Genomic DNA, 23,238 nt, shown 5'->3' with positions numbered 1-23,238 from the left:
CAGTTTCCCTTTTCCATTGGAGCTATTCACAGATTATTATTTTTAGCCAGGTGACAGCACACGCTTTTAATCCTAGCACTTAGCACTTGAGAGGCAGAGGCAGGCTGATCTCTGAGTTTGAGGCCAGCCTGGTCTACAGAGGAAGTTTCAGGACAGCCAGGGCTAAACAGAGAAACACTGTATGGGGGGGTGGGGGGGTGGAGTTCAAGGCCAACTTCAACTACATTGGGATAGTCCGGGTTATATTAGATTCAGTCTCATAAACAACAACGAAGAATAGAAAGATAATACAGTCTTTTGTGTATGTATGTGTGTTTGAATGTCTGTATGAATGCCATGTGCATATGGATGTCCTTGGAGGCCAGAAGGGGCAACGAATCTCCTTACACACAGTTGTAAGCCACCTAATATGGGTGCCAAGAACAGAACCTGGGGTGAGTTCCATCTTTCCAGCCCCTGTTTTGTTTTTGGCTTTAAAATGTGTATGGGTGTTGTGCCTGATTGTTATCTCTGTGCACCTTGTGTGTGCCTGGTGCCCATGAAGGTCAGAAGAGGGCTTTAGATCCCCTGAGACTAGAGTTACAGATGATTGTGAACCACCGTATGGGTGCTAGGAATCCTACTTGGACCTCCTGTAATAGCAGTCAGGACCCGTAACCACTGCTATCTCTCTAGCTCTGGTTGTTTTTGTTTTTTTTTTTTTTTTTAAAGACAGTTTCATTATGTAGTTCTGGCTGGTTTTAAACTTATGTGTAGCTCAGGCTAGTCCTAAATTTGCAACAGTCCTCCTGCTTTAGCCTCCTTTGTACTGGAATTGCAGGTATGAGCTGCCATGACTGGCTAGAACCTAGTGTTTTATAGGGTCTTATAGAATACGTGGAGGCAGGGGAGTAGTAGCCCGTGTTAATACTTCGCAGTAGACGAGACTTGAAGAAGTCTATGTGGATGGAATATTGTGTTGTTCTGGGTGGTGAGGGATGAAGTGGGGTTGGCAGACCAGGGCTTTGTAGATGGTATTAGGTGTCTGGGCTAATCCTAAGTGCATCGTGGAATGTAAAAGTGTTCTAAATATGAGGATGGCATGAGGAGTCGGGTTTCTAAAATGTCATCAGAGGACTCTGCAGGAGGAGTTGGGTAGGGCAAGAGTAGACACTTCAGGTAGAGTAGCAGGCTTTTGTGATAGCGAGAGGAGAAATGAAGACCTGAACATGATGCTGTCAGAGAAGAGGAGTAGATTTGAGAAGAGTAGCTGTGGAATATGGGGGATGGGGAAGTAGGAGTGGCCACACAATTTCCAGTTCCGATGTAAGCGCTGTAGTGAGTGATGGCCCCTTTGGGATAAGAGACTGATGAGAATCAGGTTTGTGGGGAAGGGTGTGATGGACTGTGTCTCAGGAAGCCAAAGGACACCTTAGTTGAGTATCAGGATGCTCAGAAGAGGGATCTGTGTTGTAGAGAGAATTTGGGGGTGTTGGCTTAGCTTAGACAACAGTTTAGATGGGTAGAATAGATGAGTCAGCCTTGAAGGGTTAGAAATCTTCTGTTGGTTTTTGTTTGTTGTTTTTTTTTAAAATAATAAAAAAAAATCTTCCAGAGCTGGGGAGATGTAAACTGCTTGCCTTGTCAGTACTTAGACCTAGTTTGAACCCTGGAGCCCATGTTAATGATGCTGGGCATGGTGGTGTGTGCTTGTAATCTCCTCACTGGGGAGACAGGTGACTCAGACTTGCTGGCCAAACAGCAGAGCCCACTTAGCTAGTTCCAAACCAGTAAAAGACCCCATCTCAAAAAAAAAGAAAAAAAAAGGTCATGGCACCTGAAGGACCCCTGATCTTGTTCTCTAGGTTCCACAGACATGGGCACATATATGTACACATACTTACATATTGGTACACATGTGTACCCTACAGCGACATGATGTCTTGCACATGCACACACACACAGAACCCTTCATTCTCTTGGAACAAACTTCCTTCCCTTTTACCCTTTACTGTGAGACTCCTTTGACTCTTTCAGAACTCACTGATTTGCTTTGTAGATTGAAGTAAGGGAGGAGTGTGTGTGTGTGTGTGTGTGTATCTGTGTGTGTGCATGCACATGAATGAATATGTATGCTTTGAGAGGGGGTCTTACTATGTGGCCCTACCTCAAATTTACACACACACACACACGCACACACACATATACATATATATAAACATTTAAAGATTTATTTATTTATTTATTTTAAAACTTTATTTAACTTTATTTCATGCACAATGGTATAATGTCAGATTCTCTTGAACTGGAGTTACAGACAGCTGCGAGCTGCCATGTGGGTGCTGGGAATTGAATTAAACCTGGGTCTTCTGGAAGAGCAGTCAGTGCTTTTAACCACTGAGCCATCTCGCCAGCCCCCAAAGATTTATTTTTTATTTTAAGTTATATGTCTGTGTGTGGGTCTAGAGCTAGAGGTGCTGGACCCCCTGGTGCTGGTTACAGGTTGTTGTGAGCCACCCAGCTTGGGCGCTCGAGTCCTCTAGAGAGCATACAGAGCCGTCTCTTCTGTCCCTGAGACTGAAGTATAATGTTATGGGTATTTTTGCCATCAAGATCATAACAGTTTTGCATTTTTGAGAGAGCCCTCCAAATTCTTTTTATCTTGCTCATTCTTTTGCTCCCAATTCAAGCTACAAATTTTGGGGTTAATCTTAAAAACATTAAAGAAACCCCAGGACAGCACACACTGTATGAAGCTCCTAGAGCGCAGCCCAAGAGAGCAGAGGTGTCAAGGGAAGGCAAAAAGGGAAAGAGGTCTTTGGGAGGGCTGGGAATGTTGTAGTTAGGTGGTGATGGCCGCATACCCTTGGGGTATGGTATATTAGAAGGCCAACACTTGAGCTAACACTTGGGAAAGTGGCTTGTAGCAGTAGCTTGAGGCCAATACTCAGTTTGTTTTCCTTTCCAGCGGAGGGCAGGCAGATCGCTGCCAACATGCGGGGGATTGGGATGATGCCCAACGACATTCCCGAGTGGAAGAAGCATGCCTTTGGGGGCAACAAAGCCTCCTACGGGAAGAAGACCCAGATGTCAATCCTTGAACAAAGGGAGAGCCTGCCCATCTACAAACTGAAGGAACAGCTGGTGCAGGTGGGATGGGGTGTAGTGTTTACTAAGTGGTCTGTGTGTTGGGGTGCTAGAACTCAAATCCCATCAAGCACTACTCTGCTAAGCTACAACCCAGACTCCTCATTATTTATGTGTCTATGATGTAGGGGCCAGAGCACATACCTCAAGGCATGTGTCGGGGGGGTAAGAGGACATTTTGTGAGTTGGGTTTCTCCTACCTTTACATGGGTCCTAACTCAAGCTGTGTCAAAGAACCTTAAGCCATCAGATCATCTCACAGGCTCCTTATTTTATTTTTTTCAGATGTGACTTCATTCTAGCTAGCACAGACTGACCAGAAACTCACTCTGTATCCCAGGCTAACCTCGAACTAATGATGATCCCTCCTCTTACCTCAGCCTTCCCAGCACTGTGATTACAGGTGTGAACCACCACACCTGCCTTAAAAAAGGTTTTTTTGTTGTTGTTGGTTTTGTTTTAAGATGGGGTCTCATGTATTTTCCATTTGGCCTCAAACTTTCTGAGGATGACCTTGAACTACTAATGTTCCTGCCTTAGTTCTGGAATTATGGGCATGGACCACCACATAGTACTAGGGATCAAGCTGGTTAACAGTCTGCTAACTGAGCTACACACCCTCCCCTCAGCCTTTCCTTTTGGTTTTTTGGACATCATCTCATACCATATCCCAGGCTGACTTAAAACCTCCTGTGTATCCTAGGTTGGCCTCCAACTCAAACAAATTTGAGAGAAAAATTCCTTCTTTCTGCTTGGTGTTTTGCTTGCCTGTATGTCTGTGCACTGTGTGCCTGCCTGTTGTCTGCAGAAGTCAGAGGGCACTGGAACTACTGAGGGGCCATGTGGCTGCTGAGAATCAAACTCAGGTTCTTTACAAGAACAGCCAGTGCTCTTAATGACTGAGCCATCTCTCCAGCCCCTGTGGCCAATTTTAACAAGTATGTTTATATTGTGCTGCTTTCAGGCTGTGCATGACAATCAGATCCTCATTGTAATTGGAGAGACAGGATCTGGGAAGACGACACAGATCACCCAGTATCTGGCGGAGGCAGGCTACACTTCAAGGGGCAAGATCGGGTGTACCCAGCCCAGAAGAGTGGCAGCCATGTCTGTGGCCAAAAGAGTATCGGAGGAGTTTGGTTGTTGTCTTGGTCAAGAGGTAAGTGGTTAGAGAAGCCACTGTGTGAATTCCAAAAGAAAAATAGAAAGGCCCAGATACCTTATCTATAAAATGAGAATGTTTTTACCTTTTTAGATTTCTCCCAAAGGAGAGAGGTTTTCATTGTCATCAAGATATTCAGGGTCAAGTCCAGGGCAGGGCAGACTTTACTAAAGGAAACCACTGAGGTCTTCGCTAGTTCCCCTCTTCTAGGAGTATGAGACCTGTCTGATGATTTCACAGAGGGACCCCATGGCTTAGGTTTCCTCCTCCTGTCCTGCTGTAGGTGGGCTACACTATTCGATTTGAGGATTGCACCAGCCCAGAAACAGTCATCAAGTACATGACAGACGGCATGCTGCTGAGAGAGTGCCTGATTGACCCCGACCTCACTCAGTATGCCATCATCATGCTGGACGAGGCCCACGAGAGGACCATTCACACAGATGTCCTCTTTGGATTGCTGAAAAAGGTAGGCAGGTAAATCCCAGTTTCTGGGACTAGGATTTGAGTGCCTTGTGATGGTTCGCATAGTTTTTTTTAGTAAAACCACCTTACATTTTCCTTTAGACAGTTCAGAAACGACAAGACATGAAGCTGATTGTCACCTCAGCCACCTTGGATGCGGTGAAGTTTTCTCAATACTTCTATGAAGCACCCATCTTCACCATCCCTGGTCGGACCTATCCCGTGGAAATACTGTACACAAAGGAGCCCGAGACAGACTATCTGGATGCCAGTCTGATCACTGTCATGCAGATCCATTTAACAGAGCCTCCAGGTGAGGGGAGTGGAAAGGCTTTTGTCTTAGCCAAAATCCTGCTGTGAGTGTATTTTTGACTAGTTTAAATATTGTTCTCTTTGTAAGTCTCAGGCAAGTGTATTTGGAATGGTGGTGGAAATGTTGGAATGGAAGAAGTGATATTAGGTTTAAATGAGACAGGGTTTCTCTTTATAGCACTCTTGGTTTATTTGCCGTTCATAGTGTGAATGTGTATTTTCTGTGTGTATGTGGCAATGCTGTTAGTATTGCTGTAGCCTTTCACTCAAGCAGAATGTGGTGGTTTGTACCTGTGGTTCCAGCTACCAAGAGGCTAAAGTTAAAACAGGAGGATTGCTTGAGCTAGAAGTCGAGGGCCAGCCTGGACAGCTTGATTCAACTCTGTTTCTTACAGGCTTGTAATCCCAGCTAACTAGCTAGGGTATCTCAAGTTCAAGGCATGCCTGGACAACTGAGTGAGACCTTGTCTCAAACTTTGAAAAAGTGAAAAGAGGGTTGGGGATGTGGCTCCGTGACAGGCATGCTCAAGAGAAAACAAAAGAAACAACAAAACACTCCCCTACCCCCCAGAGACAGAGTAAGTGATGCTTCATTCTCTCCATAGGTGATATCTTGGTTTTCTTGACTGGTCAGGAAGAAATCGATACTGCTTGTGAGATCCTGTATGAAAGAATGAAATCCCTGGGACCCGACGTTCCAGAGTTAATCATCCTCCCAGTGTACTCTGCCCTGCCCAGTGAGATGCAGACCCGCATCTTTGACCCAGCTCCTCCTGGCAGCAGAAAGGTAACGTGGGGTGAAAATGAAGTTGTTCCACATACTCTGAAATCATGTGGGGTGTGCAGTCTCCCTGGAGATGGAATTACACGCACATGCCACCATGCCTAGTCTTTTTCTTTTTTAATCTTTTTTTATATTGTTTTATTGACCTGTATGTTTTCTCCACTCCCCTCTCTTCCTCCCCCCCTTCCTGTGCCCTCTCCCATGATTCCCACATTCCCACTTTACTCAGGAGATCTTGCCTTTTCCTACTTCCCATGTAAATTAGAACCTAGCCTTTTTATTTGGGTTCTGGGTATTAAACTCAGGTCTTCAGACTTTTGCGACAAGTACTTTACCCACTAAGCTATCCCCCACCTTAATCTATGGTTTTTAAATTAAAATAATTGATTTCACAGCTGGACATGGTGGCATGTGTACATCATGAAACGTGTTCAGGTCAGAGGACAATTTGCAGCAGTCAGTTCTATCCTCCTACCATCATTCAGGTCATCAGACTTGGTGGCAAGCGTCTACCCACTGAGCCATCCTGTTAGAGCCTGCATCAGTTTATTTTGTATATTGTTCATTAGTTGATAGACTTTAGATTATTTCTACTTTGTAGTATACCATGAGTGCTTCTGTGTGAACATTTGTTTATCAGTTTATTGGGATGTGTGTTTCTCTGAGTGTAGTCCTAGCAGTGGCAATAGATGGGCGGACACACATGGTGTCAGGAGGTGGAGGGAAGAGCGAAGGAAAAATCACTCCTGTGCTTCTAACTGGGTAGCTGGGTAGAATGTGGTTCTAACATGGGAGCAGGTTTCAGAGGGGCAGATGGTGATTTCTTCCTCTGTTGTTTCTGTTGGTTGAATTGTTTCTTTCTTTTCTTTTTTAAAAAACCATTTATTTACTTATTTTTTTTTTTACGTTCATTGGTGTTTTGACTTCATGTATACTGTGTGGGGGTGTCAGAAGACCTGGAACTTGAGTATAGACAGGTGTGAGCCATCATGTGAGTGTTGGGAATTGAACCCAGATCCTCTGGGAGGGCAGCCAGTGCTCTTACCCACTGAGCCATCTCTTTGGCCCCGAGGCTGGATGGTTTCTAAGCAGGGCCTTTGTGGCTGTGTGGCAGGTAAATACCTTCCAGGGCCAGTAACATTGTGGTGCCTCCTAGCAATGAATGATTTTTCTAAGCAATTGTGTTTTATGAGCTGAACCTCTGGGTGGAAAACCAGTGGCAGAGCCAAGCTGAGAGTCATAATCTTCTAGATCACAGATACTGCTGTACACACACCCCATGATATTCCTCTGTCACCTCTTGTTCATTTTATGATGAGAAGAAAAGATGCAATCCTCCTCTGTTCCACATATATGAACAGCCCACTCATAGTCCAGATGTCTCTGTGGGAGAAGAAGAAGCTCATTTTGCTGTGGCGCATGTGATGCCAGGAAGTCTGTGCTTTCCCAGGGAGCTGGAATATTAAAGTTATAGTAATCATCGCTCTAGACAATGAGATACACAGCTATTTATACCAAATGAGGTTGGCTCTGAGCAGCCTTAGCTCTTTGCTGCGTTACAAACCTCTGAGGCACCACCCACTTCCAAAAGAACTGTTCAGATGAAGGCCCCTTCCCCTCTGACTCTGGAGGCCTGAGCCAGGGTTACTTGTCAGGTGATAGCAGACGGAGGTAGCATCAGGTCCCTGGGAACCTGTGAGGCCTGTTTCAGCCTCAGCTCACTCTGGCTCTGTCTTTCTCATTTGTAGGTTGTGATTGCCACCAACATCGCAGAGACGTCACTGACCATCGACGGCATCTACTATGTAGTTGACCCTGGGTTTGTGAAGCAGAAAGTTTACAATTCTAAAACAGGGATCGACCAGCTTGTGGTGACACCTATTTCTCAGGTTGGCTGCATCTATGATAGCTTTCCCCAAAATCCTGGTGTGGGTATTTCTGGGATTTGTTATGGTTCTGAGTAGTCTTAACCACTGAGCTATCTCTCCAGCCCCCAAACACACACACACACACAAAATCATAATTTTTTTGAGCAAAGTCTCAAAAATTATAAATAAATATAATATAATAAATATATATTATATACCAAACATATGCTAAATATTTAATATATGTCTATATTATAGATAAAATATATAATATATAAATAAAGTACGTATTTGTAGCCTTGGCTGGCCTGGAACTTGCTATGTAGATCAGGCTGGCCTTGAACTCATAGAGATCTGCCTGCCTCTGTCTTCCCACCCTTACCCCAGTGCTGGGATTAAAGGTTTGTGCCACCACACCTTGCAAGCACATATTTTTTTTCTTTTTTTAAAGATTTATTTACTTATTATATATAAGTATTATGTATACAGTGTTCTGTCAGCATGTATGCCCACAAGCCAGAAGAAGGTATCAGATCTTATTGTAGGTAATTGTAAGCCACCATGTGGTTACTGGGAACTAAACTCAGGACTTGTGTTCTTAACCTCTGAGCCATCTCTCCAGCCCTGAAAACACATATTTTTAAATGCTTACCAGCAGATAGCTGAGATAGTAGTAACTGATGAGATAATTATTCATTTCTTCAATAATTATGAGATAATCTCTTGCCTAAAGTATAAAAATGAATTACCTGGTCACCTTTTTAAGGGAAATTTGGTGACAGCTTATATAAAATTTTAAAGTTCATCTGTTTAACCTGTTCTGTTTCTAGGAACATACTGGAAAGTTAGACATGATTGATTACATATTCAAAGAGCAAAAATGATTGTTCATGGAAGAATGGCTTCTAGATCAGCCAGAAGGGGAAGAATTTAATCTAATATAGTATAACCATGCCGTAGAGTATTATGTGAGATTAACTGCTGGTGTGTATTTATATTTAATGTTGTAAATGTGTAACTGTGACATATTGAAGGAAGTGAGCTACAAAATATGATGAATGAAACAATCCAATTTTTGTCTAAAAAATACATGATGTGCATTTCTGGGCTGATGAGCGTACGGCTGTGCCCACACTGGAAGCTGGTAGGCAGGATGTTAGCTAGGGCTTTTTATTGGTTGCTGCTATGCTACTGATTGTTCTCTTGGTGGGTGATGGGAACTTTTTTGCTTTAGACACTTAAATATTGTTTTCATCTTTTATAGCAGCCTTGCATTAGCATTTATAGTTTGTAAAAACCACAAAGCTATTTTCATTCTGATAGTTCGGTAATAATAATAATTAACATTTACAGGGTGCTTACCAAGTACCAGGCACTGTCCTGGGTATTTCACATGCACGAACTCGGGGTATTCAGTGCTAGTAGACAGTAAGGAAGTTAGGGTACAGCGGGAGTAAAGGACTTACCTGTTCCCACATAGCTGGTAGAGGCAGGGTTAGATCTAGAAAGCTTGGGTACAGTACATGTGCTCTGTCCAGCTTCTTAGTGTGTCTCTGTCCGGATAACCAAATAATTGACTACATGTGCCTTTTCTGATTTGGAGAGGCATCATGGGATGCTATGCACTCCCGGCAGTGTGAGTGTTGCCTGGATTTGTATGACTCATTGTTCTTTCATGTTTTTTTTTTTTTTTTAAGATTTATTTATTTATTATGTATACAACATTCTGCCTCCATGTACACATGCCTGCCAGAAGGGGGTGCCAGATGTCATTACGGATGGTTGTGAGCCACCATGTGGTTGCTGGGAATTGAACTCAGGACCTCTGGAAGAGCAGCCAGTGCTCTTAACCACTGAGCCATCTCTCCAGCCCTCTTTCATGTTTTTTGGGTGTTTTTTTTTTTCTTTCAAGATAGCATTTCTCTGTACTGGGATTAAAGGCATTCACCGCCACGCCCAACCATTTTTTTTAAGGGCTTGATTTTTTTTTTACTGTTAACTGTTACACATTCTACATTGGATATTTACTAAAGTCTTAAAATAAAAGTCATATAGTACTGGAGAGATGGCTTAGCAGTTAAGAGTGCTTACTCTTCTTGTGGAGGACTTGGGTTCTGTTCCCAGCTCCTGTGAGGTGGTTTACAATCTCCTGTAACTCCAGTTCTTGGAGACGACAGTACCTTCTTACAGCCTCTGAGGGCTCCTGTGCGTATGTAGTACACATAAACTCATACATGTATCTCCATATCCATGTAAAATGATAAGTAAATCTAAAGAAATATGCTGGGTGGTGGTGGTACATGCCTTTAATTCCAACACTCGGGTGACAGAGACAGGTAGAGCTCTGTGAGTTCAAGGCCAGCCTGGCTTACAGAGAGAGTTCCAGGACAGCCAGGGCTACACACAAAAAAACGCTGTCTCAAAAACAAAAATACCAGGAAGGAAGGTAGGAAGGGGGGAGGGAGGGAAGGAGAGAAGGAGGGAGGAAAGGAAGGAAGGAAGGAAGGAGGGAGGGAAGAAGGAAGGAAGGAAGGAAGGAAGGAAGGACGGACGGACGGACGGACCATGCATAAGCTACCAGTAGACTAAGCCACTGACAAGTTGTTGTTTTTCTCCAGCCATTTCATCCTAATAATTTATACATATATATCAAACCCTTCATAAGCTGGACATGGTGGTTCATGCCTATAATCCCAATACTTGGAAGGCCAAGGCAGGAGACTCTCTTTAAGTTTCAGGACAGCCAGGGCTAGATAGACCCCTAAACATGATGTCACGCACACACATTTAACACCGTTAATCCCAGTACTCTTTATTTCAGGCAGCTGTGTAATGAGACTCTGTCTCAAGAAGCCAAATAGAATATAAAGCCAACAATTAATAAAATTAGTATGATATTGGACTGGAGAGATGATTCAGAGGTTAAGAGCATTGCCTGCTCTTCCAAAGGTCCTGAGTTCAATTCCCAGCAACCATATGGTGGCTCACAACCATCTGTAAATGAGATCTGGTGCCCTCTTCTGGCCTTTAGCATACACACAGACAGAATATTGTGTACATAGTAAATAAATAAATAAATAAATAAATAAATAAATAAATAAAATAGTTAAATCTGTTAAAAAATTAGTATGATATTAATTGTAACTTGCACTTTTCATCTGATGGTTGTCATTTTTGTTATCAAACATTGCAAAGCCGATTTTAAAATGGCTGCAAAGTCTTTGGTGTGATCTACATAATCATAATTTTGGTCCTAAGTGTGGGGCTGGTGTTTTATTGTTTGTTCTGCTCTCTGTATTTCTTCTGTTCACCTGCCTTGTATGTGCTTTCCTGGAACAAACTTCTAGAAGTACTGAGAATTGGTGAGAGTATCTCTAGTGTTGGACATGGTCCTAAACTGGTAACTCTGAGAAACCCACCCCGTGCAGTGGTAGATCTTTTTTTCTGAGCTTCTTTCTTTCCCTAACCCTCATGCTTAAAATTTAGATGAAAATATCTTTGTTAAACTCTGATTCTGCTTCATAAAAAGCAAACAGAAAACATTTGCCAGTCCCCTCCCCAACAGATTTCCTGGCTATAGCCTGCTCAGCAATGATTTACAGCTGGTACTCTATATGCTCACCCTGTAGGCTCAAGCAAAGCAGAGAGCTGGCAGAGCTGGGAGAACCGGCCCAGGGAAGTGTTACAGGCTGTACACAGAACGTGCCTACCGAGATGAAATGCTGACCACCAATGTGCCAGAAATCCAGAGAACCAACCTGGCCAGCACAGTGCTGTCCCTCAAGGTAAGAACTGCCTACCACACAGTCCCCTTACTCAGGTCACCTCACAGAACCATTCCTTTGAATGAAATGCAGTGTTGTATGGTGTCTGTGATAGCAGCTCCCTGTGCAGGTCTGGGCTGACACTGCAGTCTCTTGTGAGCACATGGTTTGTTTCTTTCTGTAATAACTAGAAGGATATTTGGCTCTACTAGGTTTTAGTTATGTAATCAGTGCCAAACTACAGACAAACATGTTTAATTAACCCCAGCCACTTCAGCTTTCGGATTCAAATTTATTTGTTCCGCATTTTGCTTGTGTGTGTGTGTGTGTGTGTGTGTGTGTGTGTGTGTGTGTGTATGTGTGTGTACATGCGCTCCCACGTGTGTTTGAGACAAAGTTTGACTATATATTGGCCTGGAACTTGCTATAATAAACTAGGTTTGAACTTGAACTCAAAAAGATCCACTTACCATTACCTCCAAGTGCTTTAATCCCCCAAGGGATTAAAGACATGTTCCACTACATTGGGTGAATTCTGCTTTTAAATTTTGTTTTTTAATGTTCGTTGTCATTATTTTTAATTATGTGCATGTGTGTGCACATGTGTGCATGTGGATATGTGAATTCAAATGCAGATACTCTCAGGAGGGAGGCCAGAGGCGTCAGAATCCCTCTGGAGGTGGAATCACTGATGGCTGTGAACTTAACATGGGTGTCAGGAATCAAACTCGGGTCCTCTGAAAGAACAGCAGAACTGCTGAGTTATCTCTCCAGCCTTGAATTCTACTTAAAAAGGGGAAAAGGTGTACTGGTTCTGAAACTGTAAGGGGAGGCTGTCCAGGTCCCAGCTGTCCTGCAGGACTTGCTTTCAGTCACAATTCTGCTCTTCCTCTTGCTCTCCCCAGCGAGCTCTTCCGTCTCTCTTGGCAGGAGGAGTCACATGAGTCATTTCCCAGCTCATGGCATGTCCCGTGACGCCAGTGCTGCCCTGGGCCTTGGCACACTTCACCAGTGCCCAGTGCTCTCTTGTCATTTGTTATTCATTTAGTGTAAGAAAGGCCAAAACAGAGCTTCAGAGGAAAGCCTACTGTGTCCCTCCATGGCCCAGACTTCTGATTTGGCCGTGTGACTTTGGGCACGTTTATCTACCTAGCCCTCTGTTCTGTGAGCTTGTCCTAAAAAGGCATCTGTTAATAGTGTTGGTTGGAGAGCGAGGTAGAAGGATGCAGGCGAAGGCACTTGGCACACTGATTGCGGACATAACTCTTCATAGCTATTGTTCACACAGTAAGCAGTTATTGGATGCCTGCTGTGCTTAGGATTGCAGACCTTTTATGAGGAAGAAGGGGAAAGCACATCACCCTTCACAGACGAATAGAGCATCGTTCAGTCACTTTACCAAATCAGCGCCTATTCTGTGCCATACATATGTTCTCATACACAGAACTCTTGAGCAGTAGCCGTGTTGGCACTGTCTTTATGCCCCAGCCACTACTATGGTATGAAGCACTCCACAGATGTGCAGAAGACAGGAGAGTGATGCTGTGCTCTTTTATTATTGTAAAATATGTGTAATATAAAATGTACAAATTGCTTTAAGCTTTTTTTTTGTTTTGTCTTTCTGTCTGTCTTCCTCTTTCTCCTCCTCTTCCTACTCCTCTTCCTTCTTGTTCTTTGTTGTTTTCTGAGAATGGGCTTCACTGTGTGGTCCTGCATGTTCTGGGACTCACTTGTAGACCAGGCTAGCCTTGGACTCTCATAAAGATCTGCCAACTTCAGCCTTGAGCATTGGCATTAAAGATATGTACTACCACACCTGGCTTGTTCTGGGTTTTTTGTTTGTTTGTTTTTGTTTTTCAAGACAGGGTTTCTCTGTGGCTTTGGAGCCTATCCTGGAACTAGACCAGGCTGGCCTTGAACTTACTGAGATCCGCCTGTCTCTGCTGGGATTAAAGGACACCACCATCCAGTTTGTTCTGGATTTTAAACCTACAGCCGCAGCACAGTAAGCTCTCACTCCCGGCTGAGTCGCATCACTAGCCTTTGTAACTTCTGCTGTTTTTGTTTTTGAGTCAGAGTCTTTCTTTGTAGCTCAGGTTGGCCCCAAACTTGTGATCCTCCTGCTACTATTTCCAGAGTGTCAGGATTATAGATGTGTGCCATTGTGCTTGGCCATTGTAAGCTTTTTGTGTTAACTCCACATTAGGTCCAGCCTTTGTACAGCCATCACGCTGATCTGTTCTCAGAGTGTTCACATTATCCTTTTAGCCAGCTTCCCTTTCCCGTTCCCTAGTCTTTGGTAGTAGTATGCTACATTCTGAGAGAGAGAGAGAGGGAGAGAGAGAGCGAGCACACGCATTTACCTAGTCTTCTGACTTCACTTAGCATAATTCTTTTGAGGTATGGACAGGCTGTTGCGTGTGCTGGGATTTCATGCCTGTCTTAGGATAATGTTCCATGGGTCCTCTGGAAGAGGCCAGTGCTCTTAACTGCTAGGTTGTCTCTCTAACCCCTCAATGTGTGTGTGTGTGTGTGTTTAAGATTTATTTATTTATTATGTATACAATGTTGTGGATATATATATATATATATATATATATATATATATATATATATATATACACCTGCATGCCAAAAGAGGGCACTAGATCTTATTATGATGGTTTTGAACTACCATGTGGGTGCTGGGAATTGAACTCAGGACCTATGGAAGAGCATCCAGTGCTCTTAACCACTGAGCCATCTCTCCAGCCCCTCAATATGTGTTTAAGTTTTATTTTTTTGTTGTGTGTCTGTATGTGTACAGAAGCCAGACTAGTGGATCCCCTGGAGCTGGAGTTATAGGTGGTTGTGAGCCTCCTGATATGAGTGCTGGAAACTGAACTCAGGTTCTGTGGAAGAGTAATGTGTGCTCTTAACCACTTGACCATCTCTCCAGCCTCCTTTTGATATTTTAAAGTATGAACCTAGGGATATACAAGTTGGGTCATATGGTAGGTAACTATGTTTAACTTTTTATTGTTAAAACATTATTGATAGGGCTGGAGAGATGGCTCAGCGGTTAAGAGCACTGCCTGCTCTTCCAAAGGTCCTGAGTTCAATTCCCAGCAACCACATGGTGGCTCACAACCATCTGTAATGAGGTCTGGTGCCCTCTTCTGGCATTCAGGCATACACACAGAATATTGCATACATAATAAATAAATAAATATTAAAAAAAGCATTATTGATAACTTGTTAGCTTTGGTTGGCCTGAAACTTACAAAGAATGGCCTTCCTCTGCCTCCTGAGGGCTATAATTAGAAAAAGCACATGCCAGGCTGTGTTTTACTTTTTAAACTACCACCAAACTACTTTCCATAGTGGATTTTCATATTCCTATAAGAAATATACGAGATGTCCTGTTTTGTTTTGTTTTTTTCCTATTCTGCTACACCCTAGTGTTTTATTGTAGTTTTTACTTGCATTGTCCTGAGAGAGCTTGTGTGTCTTCTTGGTGAAATATCTGTTTAAATGAATCTTTAACTTTGCTCACCACCTCACATCTCCTTTGTACTCTTTCCTTTTATCAGTGACCGTGAGTGGAGATGAGAGGGTGGTAAGTGCATGTGGAGGTCAGAGAGCAACTTTTGGGAGTTGTTTCTCCCCTTCCACGAGAAGGGTAGATCTAGGGATCAAACTCAGATTGTCAGGTTTGCCCAGGAAGCAGTTTTATCTGATAGATCATATAACTGCACTTTGTCTGTCCTTCCTTCCTTCCTTCCTTCCTTCCTTCCTTCCTTCCTTCCTTTCTTTCTTTCTTTCTTTCTTTCTTTCTTTCTTTCTTTCTTTCTTTCCCTCCTCTTCCTCCTCCTTTTGTGTGTGTGTGTGTGTTTTGAGACAGGGTCTCATGTATTCCAGGTTGACCAGAACTTGATGTATAGTTGAAAATGACCTTGAACTAAGTCTACCAACCCTTTTTGTCGGGGGGGTGGGGGGTTGAGACTAGGTCTTACTGTATAGTCTTGGATGACCTGGAACACTCTTTGTCGGACTGTCCTTGAACTCACAGAGACCTGCCTGCCTCTGCCTCTGCCCCCCCCCTTGTGCTGGGATTAAAGGTGTGTGCCACCACACACAGTTTCAGCCTGTTTTTAACACTGAGTTAAAGTTTGTCCTTTTGTTGTTACTATGTGTGTGTGTTTGTTTATTTGGAAAGAATGGTTTTTTTTTGTTGCTAAAAATTTAGAGTAATGTATAGCATGTGTATTTGCATGTGTGTTTGCACGTGAGCAGGTGCTTTAGAAGGCCAGGGCACCCTATTGCCTGGGGTTAGAGTTACAGATGGTTGTGAGCTGCCAGATGTTGGCTCTGGAACCTGAACTGCAGAAGAACAGCAAAGTGCCCTTACCTCTGAGCAGTCTCTCCAGGACAGAGGAATGTTTTCTCAAGTTTCCTGAGGGGTCTAGGCATTTGACCCAGTTGGTAGAGTGTTGGTGCACATTCATGAAGCCTTCGGTTCCTTCCCAGCACTGCATAAACCAGGTGTAGCTATGCACGCCTGTGATTCCAGCACTCAGGAAGTGGAGGCAGGAAGAGAGTTTGCTGAGAACATACATGGTTGTTAATAGTCTGAACTCTGTGGGAAGAGTCTGGAGGTTACTGCCACTCTGCCTGGGCTTCCTAATTGTATTGAAGAAACAGCAGAGCATTTAGCAGGAGACCATCTCCATTTTAACTGGTGAGGCTCATCTTCCTGTTACTTTATTTTCTAGGCCATGGGCATTAATGACCTGCTGTCTTTTGACTTCATGGATGCCCCACCAATGGAAACTCTGATCACAGCCATGGAGCAGCTGTATACACTGGGGGCCCTGGATGATGAGGGCCTGCTCACTCGCCTGGGCCGCAGGGTAAGGGGCAGGAGAACTTGTGGTGCTTTGGGGAGGGCACCATGACTGGTCTTCCCCATTTGGTTTAGCAAAAGCAAGTGTTGAGGACTTGAAAAGTTTTGAGTAGGATTGAAAAGTTTTGAGTAGGATTAAATGCTCCTTAGAAGGTGGTGGATGGGGAATGGATCGTGGGAGCCCAGGCTGTCCTTGAACTCTGATCTTCTCACCTTTGCCTCCACACAATAGACACCTTCACAGCTGACCCTAAATGCCCTTTTATTTTCTTTCAGGAAATGAGTGGAGTTTATTTCTACTCAAGGTTTATTATTATCATTATTATTATTATTATTATTATGTGGCTCTTGGAGGTGGTCATGGATGCCAAGTTTGTGGAGTTGGTTTTCTCTTTCCACCTTTGTGTGGGTTCTAGGGATTGAACTCAGGTCACAGGCTTATGTGGCAACTACCTTTACCTACTAAGCCATCTTACCACTTTGGGGCTTTGCTTTTTTATTTTATTTTAGTGTAGACAGACTTTTCTTTTGGGCTATCAGCTCACAAAAAAAAAACTGACTTGGAGACTTACTATTAATTATAAAAGTTTAGCCTTAACTTAGGCTAGTTTCTAACTATAACTTAAATTAATCCATTTTTATTAATGTACTTTCTCCCTTGTGGCTTTATTGCCTCATCTCTGTACTGTCCATCCTGATTCCTCAGTGTCTAGTTGACAACTCTACCTTTCTTCTTCCCAGCACCCTCTGTGCCTGGAAATCCTGCCTAGCTATTGACCATTCAGCATTTTAGTAAACCAGTTAGAGTTATACATCTTCACAGTGTGCAAAAAGATTATTCCACAACATTTTAGTTTAGTTGTTTTTTAGGGGGTGGGGGCAGGGCGCAGGGCTCTCTGTGTAACATTCCTGATTGTCCTAGAACTCAGAGATCCACCTACCTCTGCCTCCCAAGTGCTGGGATTAAAGGTGTACGTCACCACTGGCTGGCAGGTTTTGCTTTTTACTTGAATTTTATATTATTACTTTAAAATGTTTCTTCTTAATAGAAAAGATTGCTTGCAGTTAGTCGTACTCGGGATATATTATTGAATCTAATCTTGATTATATTTATGATTACTACTATTGTTGTTATTTTAAATCAGGTTGTTCTGTATGTATCCCAGGCTAGGCAGGAACTAACTTCCTATGTAGTCTCAAAAACAAATAAAGAGTCTCTGCACCGTTCCCATTTACAACAACAGTAGTTATGCTCTTAGGATCTGAGAGCTTATTTGGCAAAGTAAATTTGTGGTGGGGAGAGGCACCTCACATCACCATGGGGCATCTGTAATCTCTTTTCCACTGACTAGGGCCTTCCGGGGCTAGTCAGTCCATGTGCATTGTCTACAGGGAAGCAGTTGTAGTTTCTTCTTCTTCCTGTAGATGGCGGAGTTTCCTCTGGAGCCAATGCTCTGCAAAATGCTCATCATGTCTGTGCATCTGGGCTGTAGCGAAGAGATGCTGACTATTGTGTCCATGCTGTCCGTGCAGAATGTCTTCTACCGACCCAAGGTAAGGTGTTCTGACACCAGCCTGTGCTGTGTTGTGGGAGATGCTGTGACAAGCTAGCACATACATTTCTGTGCCAGCTGCCCACTTAGTACTTTGTAGGTAAGGAATGACTTTCTGTCCCACTGCTTGGCAGGATAAACAGGCGCTTGCAGATCAGAAGAAGGCCAAATTCCACCAGACAGAAGGGGACCATCTCACCCTGCTGGCCGTGTACAACTCCTGGAAGAACAACAAATTCTCCAACCCGTGGTGCTATGAGAACTTTATCCAGGCTCGTTCCCTACGCCGGGCCCAGGACATTCGCAAGCAGATGTTAGGCATAATGGACAGGTCAGTCAGGAATGGGGACATTAGTTTTGGGTTGTCATGTCTCCCTGGGTCTTATGACTGCTCACCTCCAAATGTATTTGCACAGTTGCAGGTACCTGTGTGCTTGTTTCTAACAGAACATTTTCCTGCAGTGTTCATCTTGTAGGCTGTCTCCTCAGGCAGGCATGTGGCTAAGAATTGCTTCAGAAACTTCCTGAGAGGAAGATAATTTAATTAGTTAAGAATGCTTTGTTTAAAGTCAGGGCAGTGGTGGTGCACACCTTTAATCCCAGCACTCGGGAAGCAGAGGCAAGTGGATCTCTGTTAGAGGCTAGCCTGGTCTACGGAGATAGTTCCAGGACAGCAGAGCTACAGAGAAACCCTGTCTTGAAGGGATAAAGAAGAATGCTTTGCTTCAAGCCTCTGGATTATTAGTCTGGGGTTGAATTCTTGCCTGAGCCAAGCTTCTGGCTTTTAGTCCCTTCGTATTGCCCACCATGTGCAGTGCTCTGTCTGTATTGTGCTGCGAGGAAGCCCTAGTCCTGGTGACTACCGTGAGGACCCTCAGCTGGAGCATTGAGCAGCTCGCACACTGAGCAGGCTCGTGTCTTCTCTGCTCTTACTGTCCTGACAGGCACAAGCTGGATGTGGTCTCCTGTGGGAAGTCCACAGTCCGAGTGCAGAAGGCCATCTGCAGCGGCTTCTTCCGGAACGCTGCCAAGAAGGACCCACAGGAGGGCTACCGGACGCTGATTGACCAGCAGGTGGTCTACATCCATCCTTCCAGTGCGCTCTTCAATAGACAGCCAGAATGGTAGGTGGCACGTCCTGGGCAGAGGACTCCTAAGTCTCTACCTTCCCCACTTTGCATTTGCTTGTATTTCTAGAGTAGCAGAAACCCAAAGTAGGGACATTACCAAGTTCTGTTTTCTTTAATGTGTGTATTTATGTGTGTACTGGTGTATGTGTGTGGAGGCAGAGGAGAGCCTCAGGAGTCATCCTGGGGAACATAGTCTTTCTCCTTTGAAGATAATCTTTTGCCTGAGCTCACCAATGAGACAAGATTGGCTGGAGAACCCTAGGGACCCTTTGTCTCCGCCTCCTTAGCACTGAGATTGCAAGTGTACCGTGCCCAGCATTATGTAGGTACTGAGGATTGAACTTAGATCCTTGTTCTTGCAAGGCAAGCATTTTACTTACTAAGTTGCGTTTCCAGCCCATAAACAGCCCCTTTAAGAGAAGTAAAATTATAGGGATGAAAGCAGGAAGCAATCTTAGAAATCATCTACTGATGAGATGGTTTTAAAAAGGGTTTTGGGGTTGTTTGCTTTTTTCAAGGCAAGGTCTCACTACATAGCTCTGGTTGGTCTGGAATTCACTATGTAGGCCAGGCTGGCCTCAAACTCACAGTGATCTACCTGCTTCTGCTTCCAAAATCTTGGAATTGAAGACTTGTGCCACTATACCCACCATGGTCTTTAAAAGTTTAAGCCGGGCATGGTGGCTCATGCTTGTAATCCTGGCTCTCAGGAAGCTGAGGCAGGAGGATTGCCTTGAGTTTGAGACTAGCCTTGGCTACATATGGAGACCCAGTCTCAAAAACAGGGCTGGTGAGATGACTCAGCAGGTATGAGTGCTTGCTATGCAAGCCAGATGGCCCCTCAGAACCCACATAAATTTAGATGGAGGAAGAAAACTGACCTCACAGAATAGCCCTCTAATCTCCACATGCAGACTCACGCTCACACAAATACACACATACACTTAAAAGTGTGTGCCACCACACCTGGTGCTACCCACTGCTCTTTGTCCACTTGGCACTCCCTATCCCTTGGTGGTGATCTGTGTAGCCCCTCTCCAGAACCTTAGAGTTCTATGGAAATTACCTGAGAAACTAGTTTTCTTTTACAAATCAAGATAGTGAAACCTAGAGAAGGGGCAGAGCTGTTTCATTGTCACTTGATTAGTTCATGCTGAGACTAGGCTTGAACTGTCTTCCTGTGAGCAGTCTTGTGTTTGAGGAGTGTAGGCGTGAAGTAATGGGGTGTGGCTTTCATAAACAGACCAGAGTCTCCTGAAGGGTTAGGCAGGAGAAATGATAGAACAAAATATTAACCCAGCTGTGGTCCCCAGGGGACCAGACTGGCTGTGGGGTGAAGCCTAATCCAAGGCCTGAGTCCTGTCTCTCTACCACAGGGTGGTATACCATGAACTGGTGCTGACCACCAAGGAATACATGCGTGAGGTCACTACTATCGACCCCCGGTGGCTTGTGGAGTTTGCTCCAGCTTTCTTCAAGGTCTCCGACCCGACAAAACTAAGCAAGCAGAAGAAACAGCAACGCCTGGAGCCTTTGTATAATCGCTACGAGGAGCCGAATGCCTGGAGAATCTCCCGAGCTTTCCGGCGGCGCTGAAAGGCAGCTGTCCACTCACTCGCCTCTCCTGCAGCATGTGGCTTCCTCTGGCTGATGACAAGCTGGTCCTGTGATGGCCTATTTTAAACTGAGCATTTCCCAAACCTAACTGTCTTCATAGTGTAAGACAGAAACAGATTTAAGCAGGGCTTTGGCCAGAGCCTTTCATCCCAGAACTTGGAAGGCAGAGGCAGGCAGATCTCTGTGACTTTGAGGCCACCCTAGTCTGCAGAGTGGGTTCTAGGACAACCAGGACTACATATTAGAGAAACCCTGTCTTGAAAAATCACACACAAATAGGACAAGATGTGCGTCCTGGGATGGGCAGGGAGAGTTGAGTGTTGGTGATGCATGACACATAGCAAGGCCCTAATACCTCAGCTGTGTTTGTTGAAGGAATGAACCGTGACACTCGTGGACCATGTTGACCCCACTCCCCACCCCTCCCCAGCCTCTGTACTTGCATTTTTACCTCCTGGAAATATTTATTTTCTTAAGGAAACAATGGGTTTTTATGACTTTTTCTTGTGGGAGGGGCAGCTGAAATGTCCGGCCCTCAGCCTGAGTTCAGTGTGGTGCACATGGAGTCTCCTAGCCCTAGAGCCGGGGCCTCGCTGAGCCCAGACATGATGCACTGGAGGCCGAGCACCACTGAAGCTAGCTCAGCCTTGGAAGCACATGGCCCCAGATTAACCAAGTCTGTGCCAGAGTGCTTCAGCCTGCTACCTGGTGGTTAGGGATGCGGCATCTGAACACAAAGCTCTCCTCGATCTCTGTCCCTTTCCTGTCACACTGTCATTGAGCAGTGTGTTCTGTTTCCTTTAAAACCTAGCAAGTTATGACCCTGTAACAGTGTTTGTGGTTTCTTTTTGTTTTTTTTTTTCTTCCTGAAGTCTTCAGTGAGCTGAACAAAGCCCCCTTTCCATCACGGCCAGCAGAAAGCAAGCATAGCACTCTCGGCTGGTGTATGCTCACAAGAAGCGACACCTTCATTCCTCTCAGTGGTTTTTCCCAGTGCTCCTTCAGACTAACTAAGGGCGTTCTGTGCTGAAAGGAGACCGTCATGTCCTGCTGAGCCAGGCTGGAGCTTGCTGAGGAGCTCTGGGGGGACAGTGGGCTCGTCCTGGGCCGTGGCATTCCTCCTGCAGCCCCACCCATGTTAGTAACTTCCAAATGTAAGTAAATTAAATGCCGAGTGGTCAGCCAGACACCAAAAGACCACAGCCTTCTTGAGTATGACAGTGATAACTGGTGGCAGAGCAGCCGCCCTGATGCCATGTTTGAGAATCCAAGGAACATAGAATTGAGGGGCAGAGTGTGTCCTCAGATGTCTCCCTGTGAGGACCTACGTGAAACAGCATCCAGCTCCTGATCTTTTTAATAGAAGACTTGACAGTTGACAAGTGTGCATGTCATCTTGCACGGGGCCATGCCAACATCCATATTGTTGCCCTTTTAGTATATTTGCTTTCTGCCTTCTCTGCTTTCCCTTCTCCCCTCTTCATTGGAGGTGGAATGCATGTCCTTCATGCTGAGCCCAGAAAAGGGTGTTTCATAGGTCAGGACCACAGGGCTGATACGGATATATCTCTAGATACTCCTTCGCTTTGTCCTCTTGAGAGCTGGGGTCACTTCTCACTGTGACAGTACCCATCAGAATAACCTCTTCAACTACAGGCCAAGACTACTTTGAGGGGAAGAAGTCTCCTGATGAGATCTGGAGGGTGAGCTGGCCTGTTAACAGTGGGCAGTGGGGCCCTTGGCCCTGACTTCTCTCCATACCCTTCTTCCCCCAATGTGTGTGTTTGAAACTGGGTCTTACTTTATAACCCAAGCTACCTTTGGATTCATGATGGTCCTCCTGCCTCAGCCCAAGTGCTGGGTTTACAGGTAGACGTCACCAGGTCAGTTTTGTCTCTTTAGGAAAAAAAAAATTGCTTAAAGTATTTTATGTGTATGGGTATTTTGCCTGCATCAGACATGTATGTGTATCACTTGTATGCTGTCCCTGGACCGTACAGAAGCCAGAAAAGGGCTATCAGATGCCCTGGAATTGGAGTTACGAGTGGTTGTGAGCAGTCATGTGGGTACTGAGAATGAAACCCAGGTCCTTTCAACAGCCAAGCCATCTCTCCAGGCTCTTGCCTCCCGTTCATTCTCAAGCCAGTATTTCCTAAACTTGAGAGCCCAGGAGATGATGTGGGTCCTGTGCACAGAACTGTGCATGCGTGTGAAGGTGGAAGGACAGCCACGGGAGTTCATTCTCTCGCTCCACCCTGTGGGTGCTGGAGATGGATCTCAGGTAGTTAGGCTTGGCAGGAAGCACCCTACCCACTGAGTCACCCCCACCTCCTGAACTGCTTTTTTGTCTCTTGCTCTGAATTGAGTCAGTACACTGACTTTCAGTGTTTCTAGGAAAAGGTGGTGCCTTGTATTTGTGGGTAGCAGTTGGCTTCCCATTGAATGAGGTTTTGAATGAGGTTTTTTTGTTTTTTTTTTTTTACCGAGCCAAGTTCTGGAAAGCTGACTCTGGATACAGATTCTGTCCCTCCCTGCCTGTCACAGCTCCTCAGTCATACACTCTGTTAGGTTT

General features: G+C 44.7%; 1 protein-coding gene across 1 annotated transcript in view; it reads left to right on the top strand.

Moving 5' to 3' along the window:
* The window catches only part of Dhx8 (DEAH-box helicase 8), a 34,089-nt gene extending 12,594 nt beyond the window's left edge, over positions 1–21,495 (top strand). Inside the window, exons 12-23 of the mRNA XM_048445755.3 lie at positions 2,948–3,129; positions 4,091–4,285; positions 4,572–4,757; positions 4,856–5,066; positions 5,671–5,852; positions 7,598–7,738; positions 11,347–11,502; positions 16,236–16,373; positions 17,792–17,920; positions 18,054–18,250; positions 18,864–19,043; positions 20,426–21,495. Of these exons, the coding sequence (XP_048301712.3) occupies positions 2,948–3,129; positions 4,091–4,285; positions 4,572–4,757; positions 4,856–5,066; positions 5,671–5,852; positions 7,598–7,738; positions 11,347–11,502; positions 16,236–16,373; positions 17,792–17,920; positions 18,054–18,250; positions 18,864–19,043; positions 20,426–20,645 (2,117 nt within the window). The 3' untranslated portion in view covers positions 20,646–21,495. The remainder of the gene's footprint in view (positions 1–2,947; positions 3,130–4,090; positions 4,286–4,571; positions 4,758–4,855; positions 5,067–5,670; positions 5,853–7,597; positions 7,739–11,346; positions 11,503–16,235; positions 16,374–17,791; positions 17,921–18,053; positions 18,251–18,863; positions 19,044–20,425) is intronic.
* The last annotated feature ends 1,743 nt before the right edge of the window (positions 21,496–23,238 follow it).

The sequence above is a fragment of the Myodes glareolus genome, chromosome 9, assembly GCF_982192425.1.
Source record: "Myodes glareolus chromosome 9, mMyoGla1.1, whole genome shotgun sequence".
NCBI classification, from domain to species: Eukaryota; Metazoa; Chordata; class Mammalia; order Rodentia; family Cricetidae; genus Myodes; species Myodes glareolus.
Note: the sequence above shows the minus strand (reverse complement) of the source record. Positions and strands in the feature narration are given on the sequence as shown.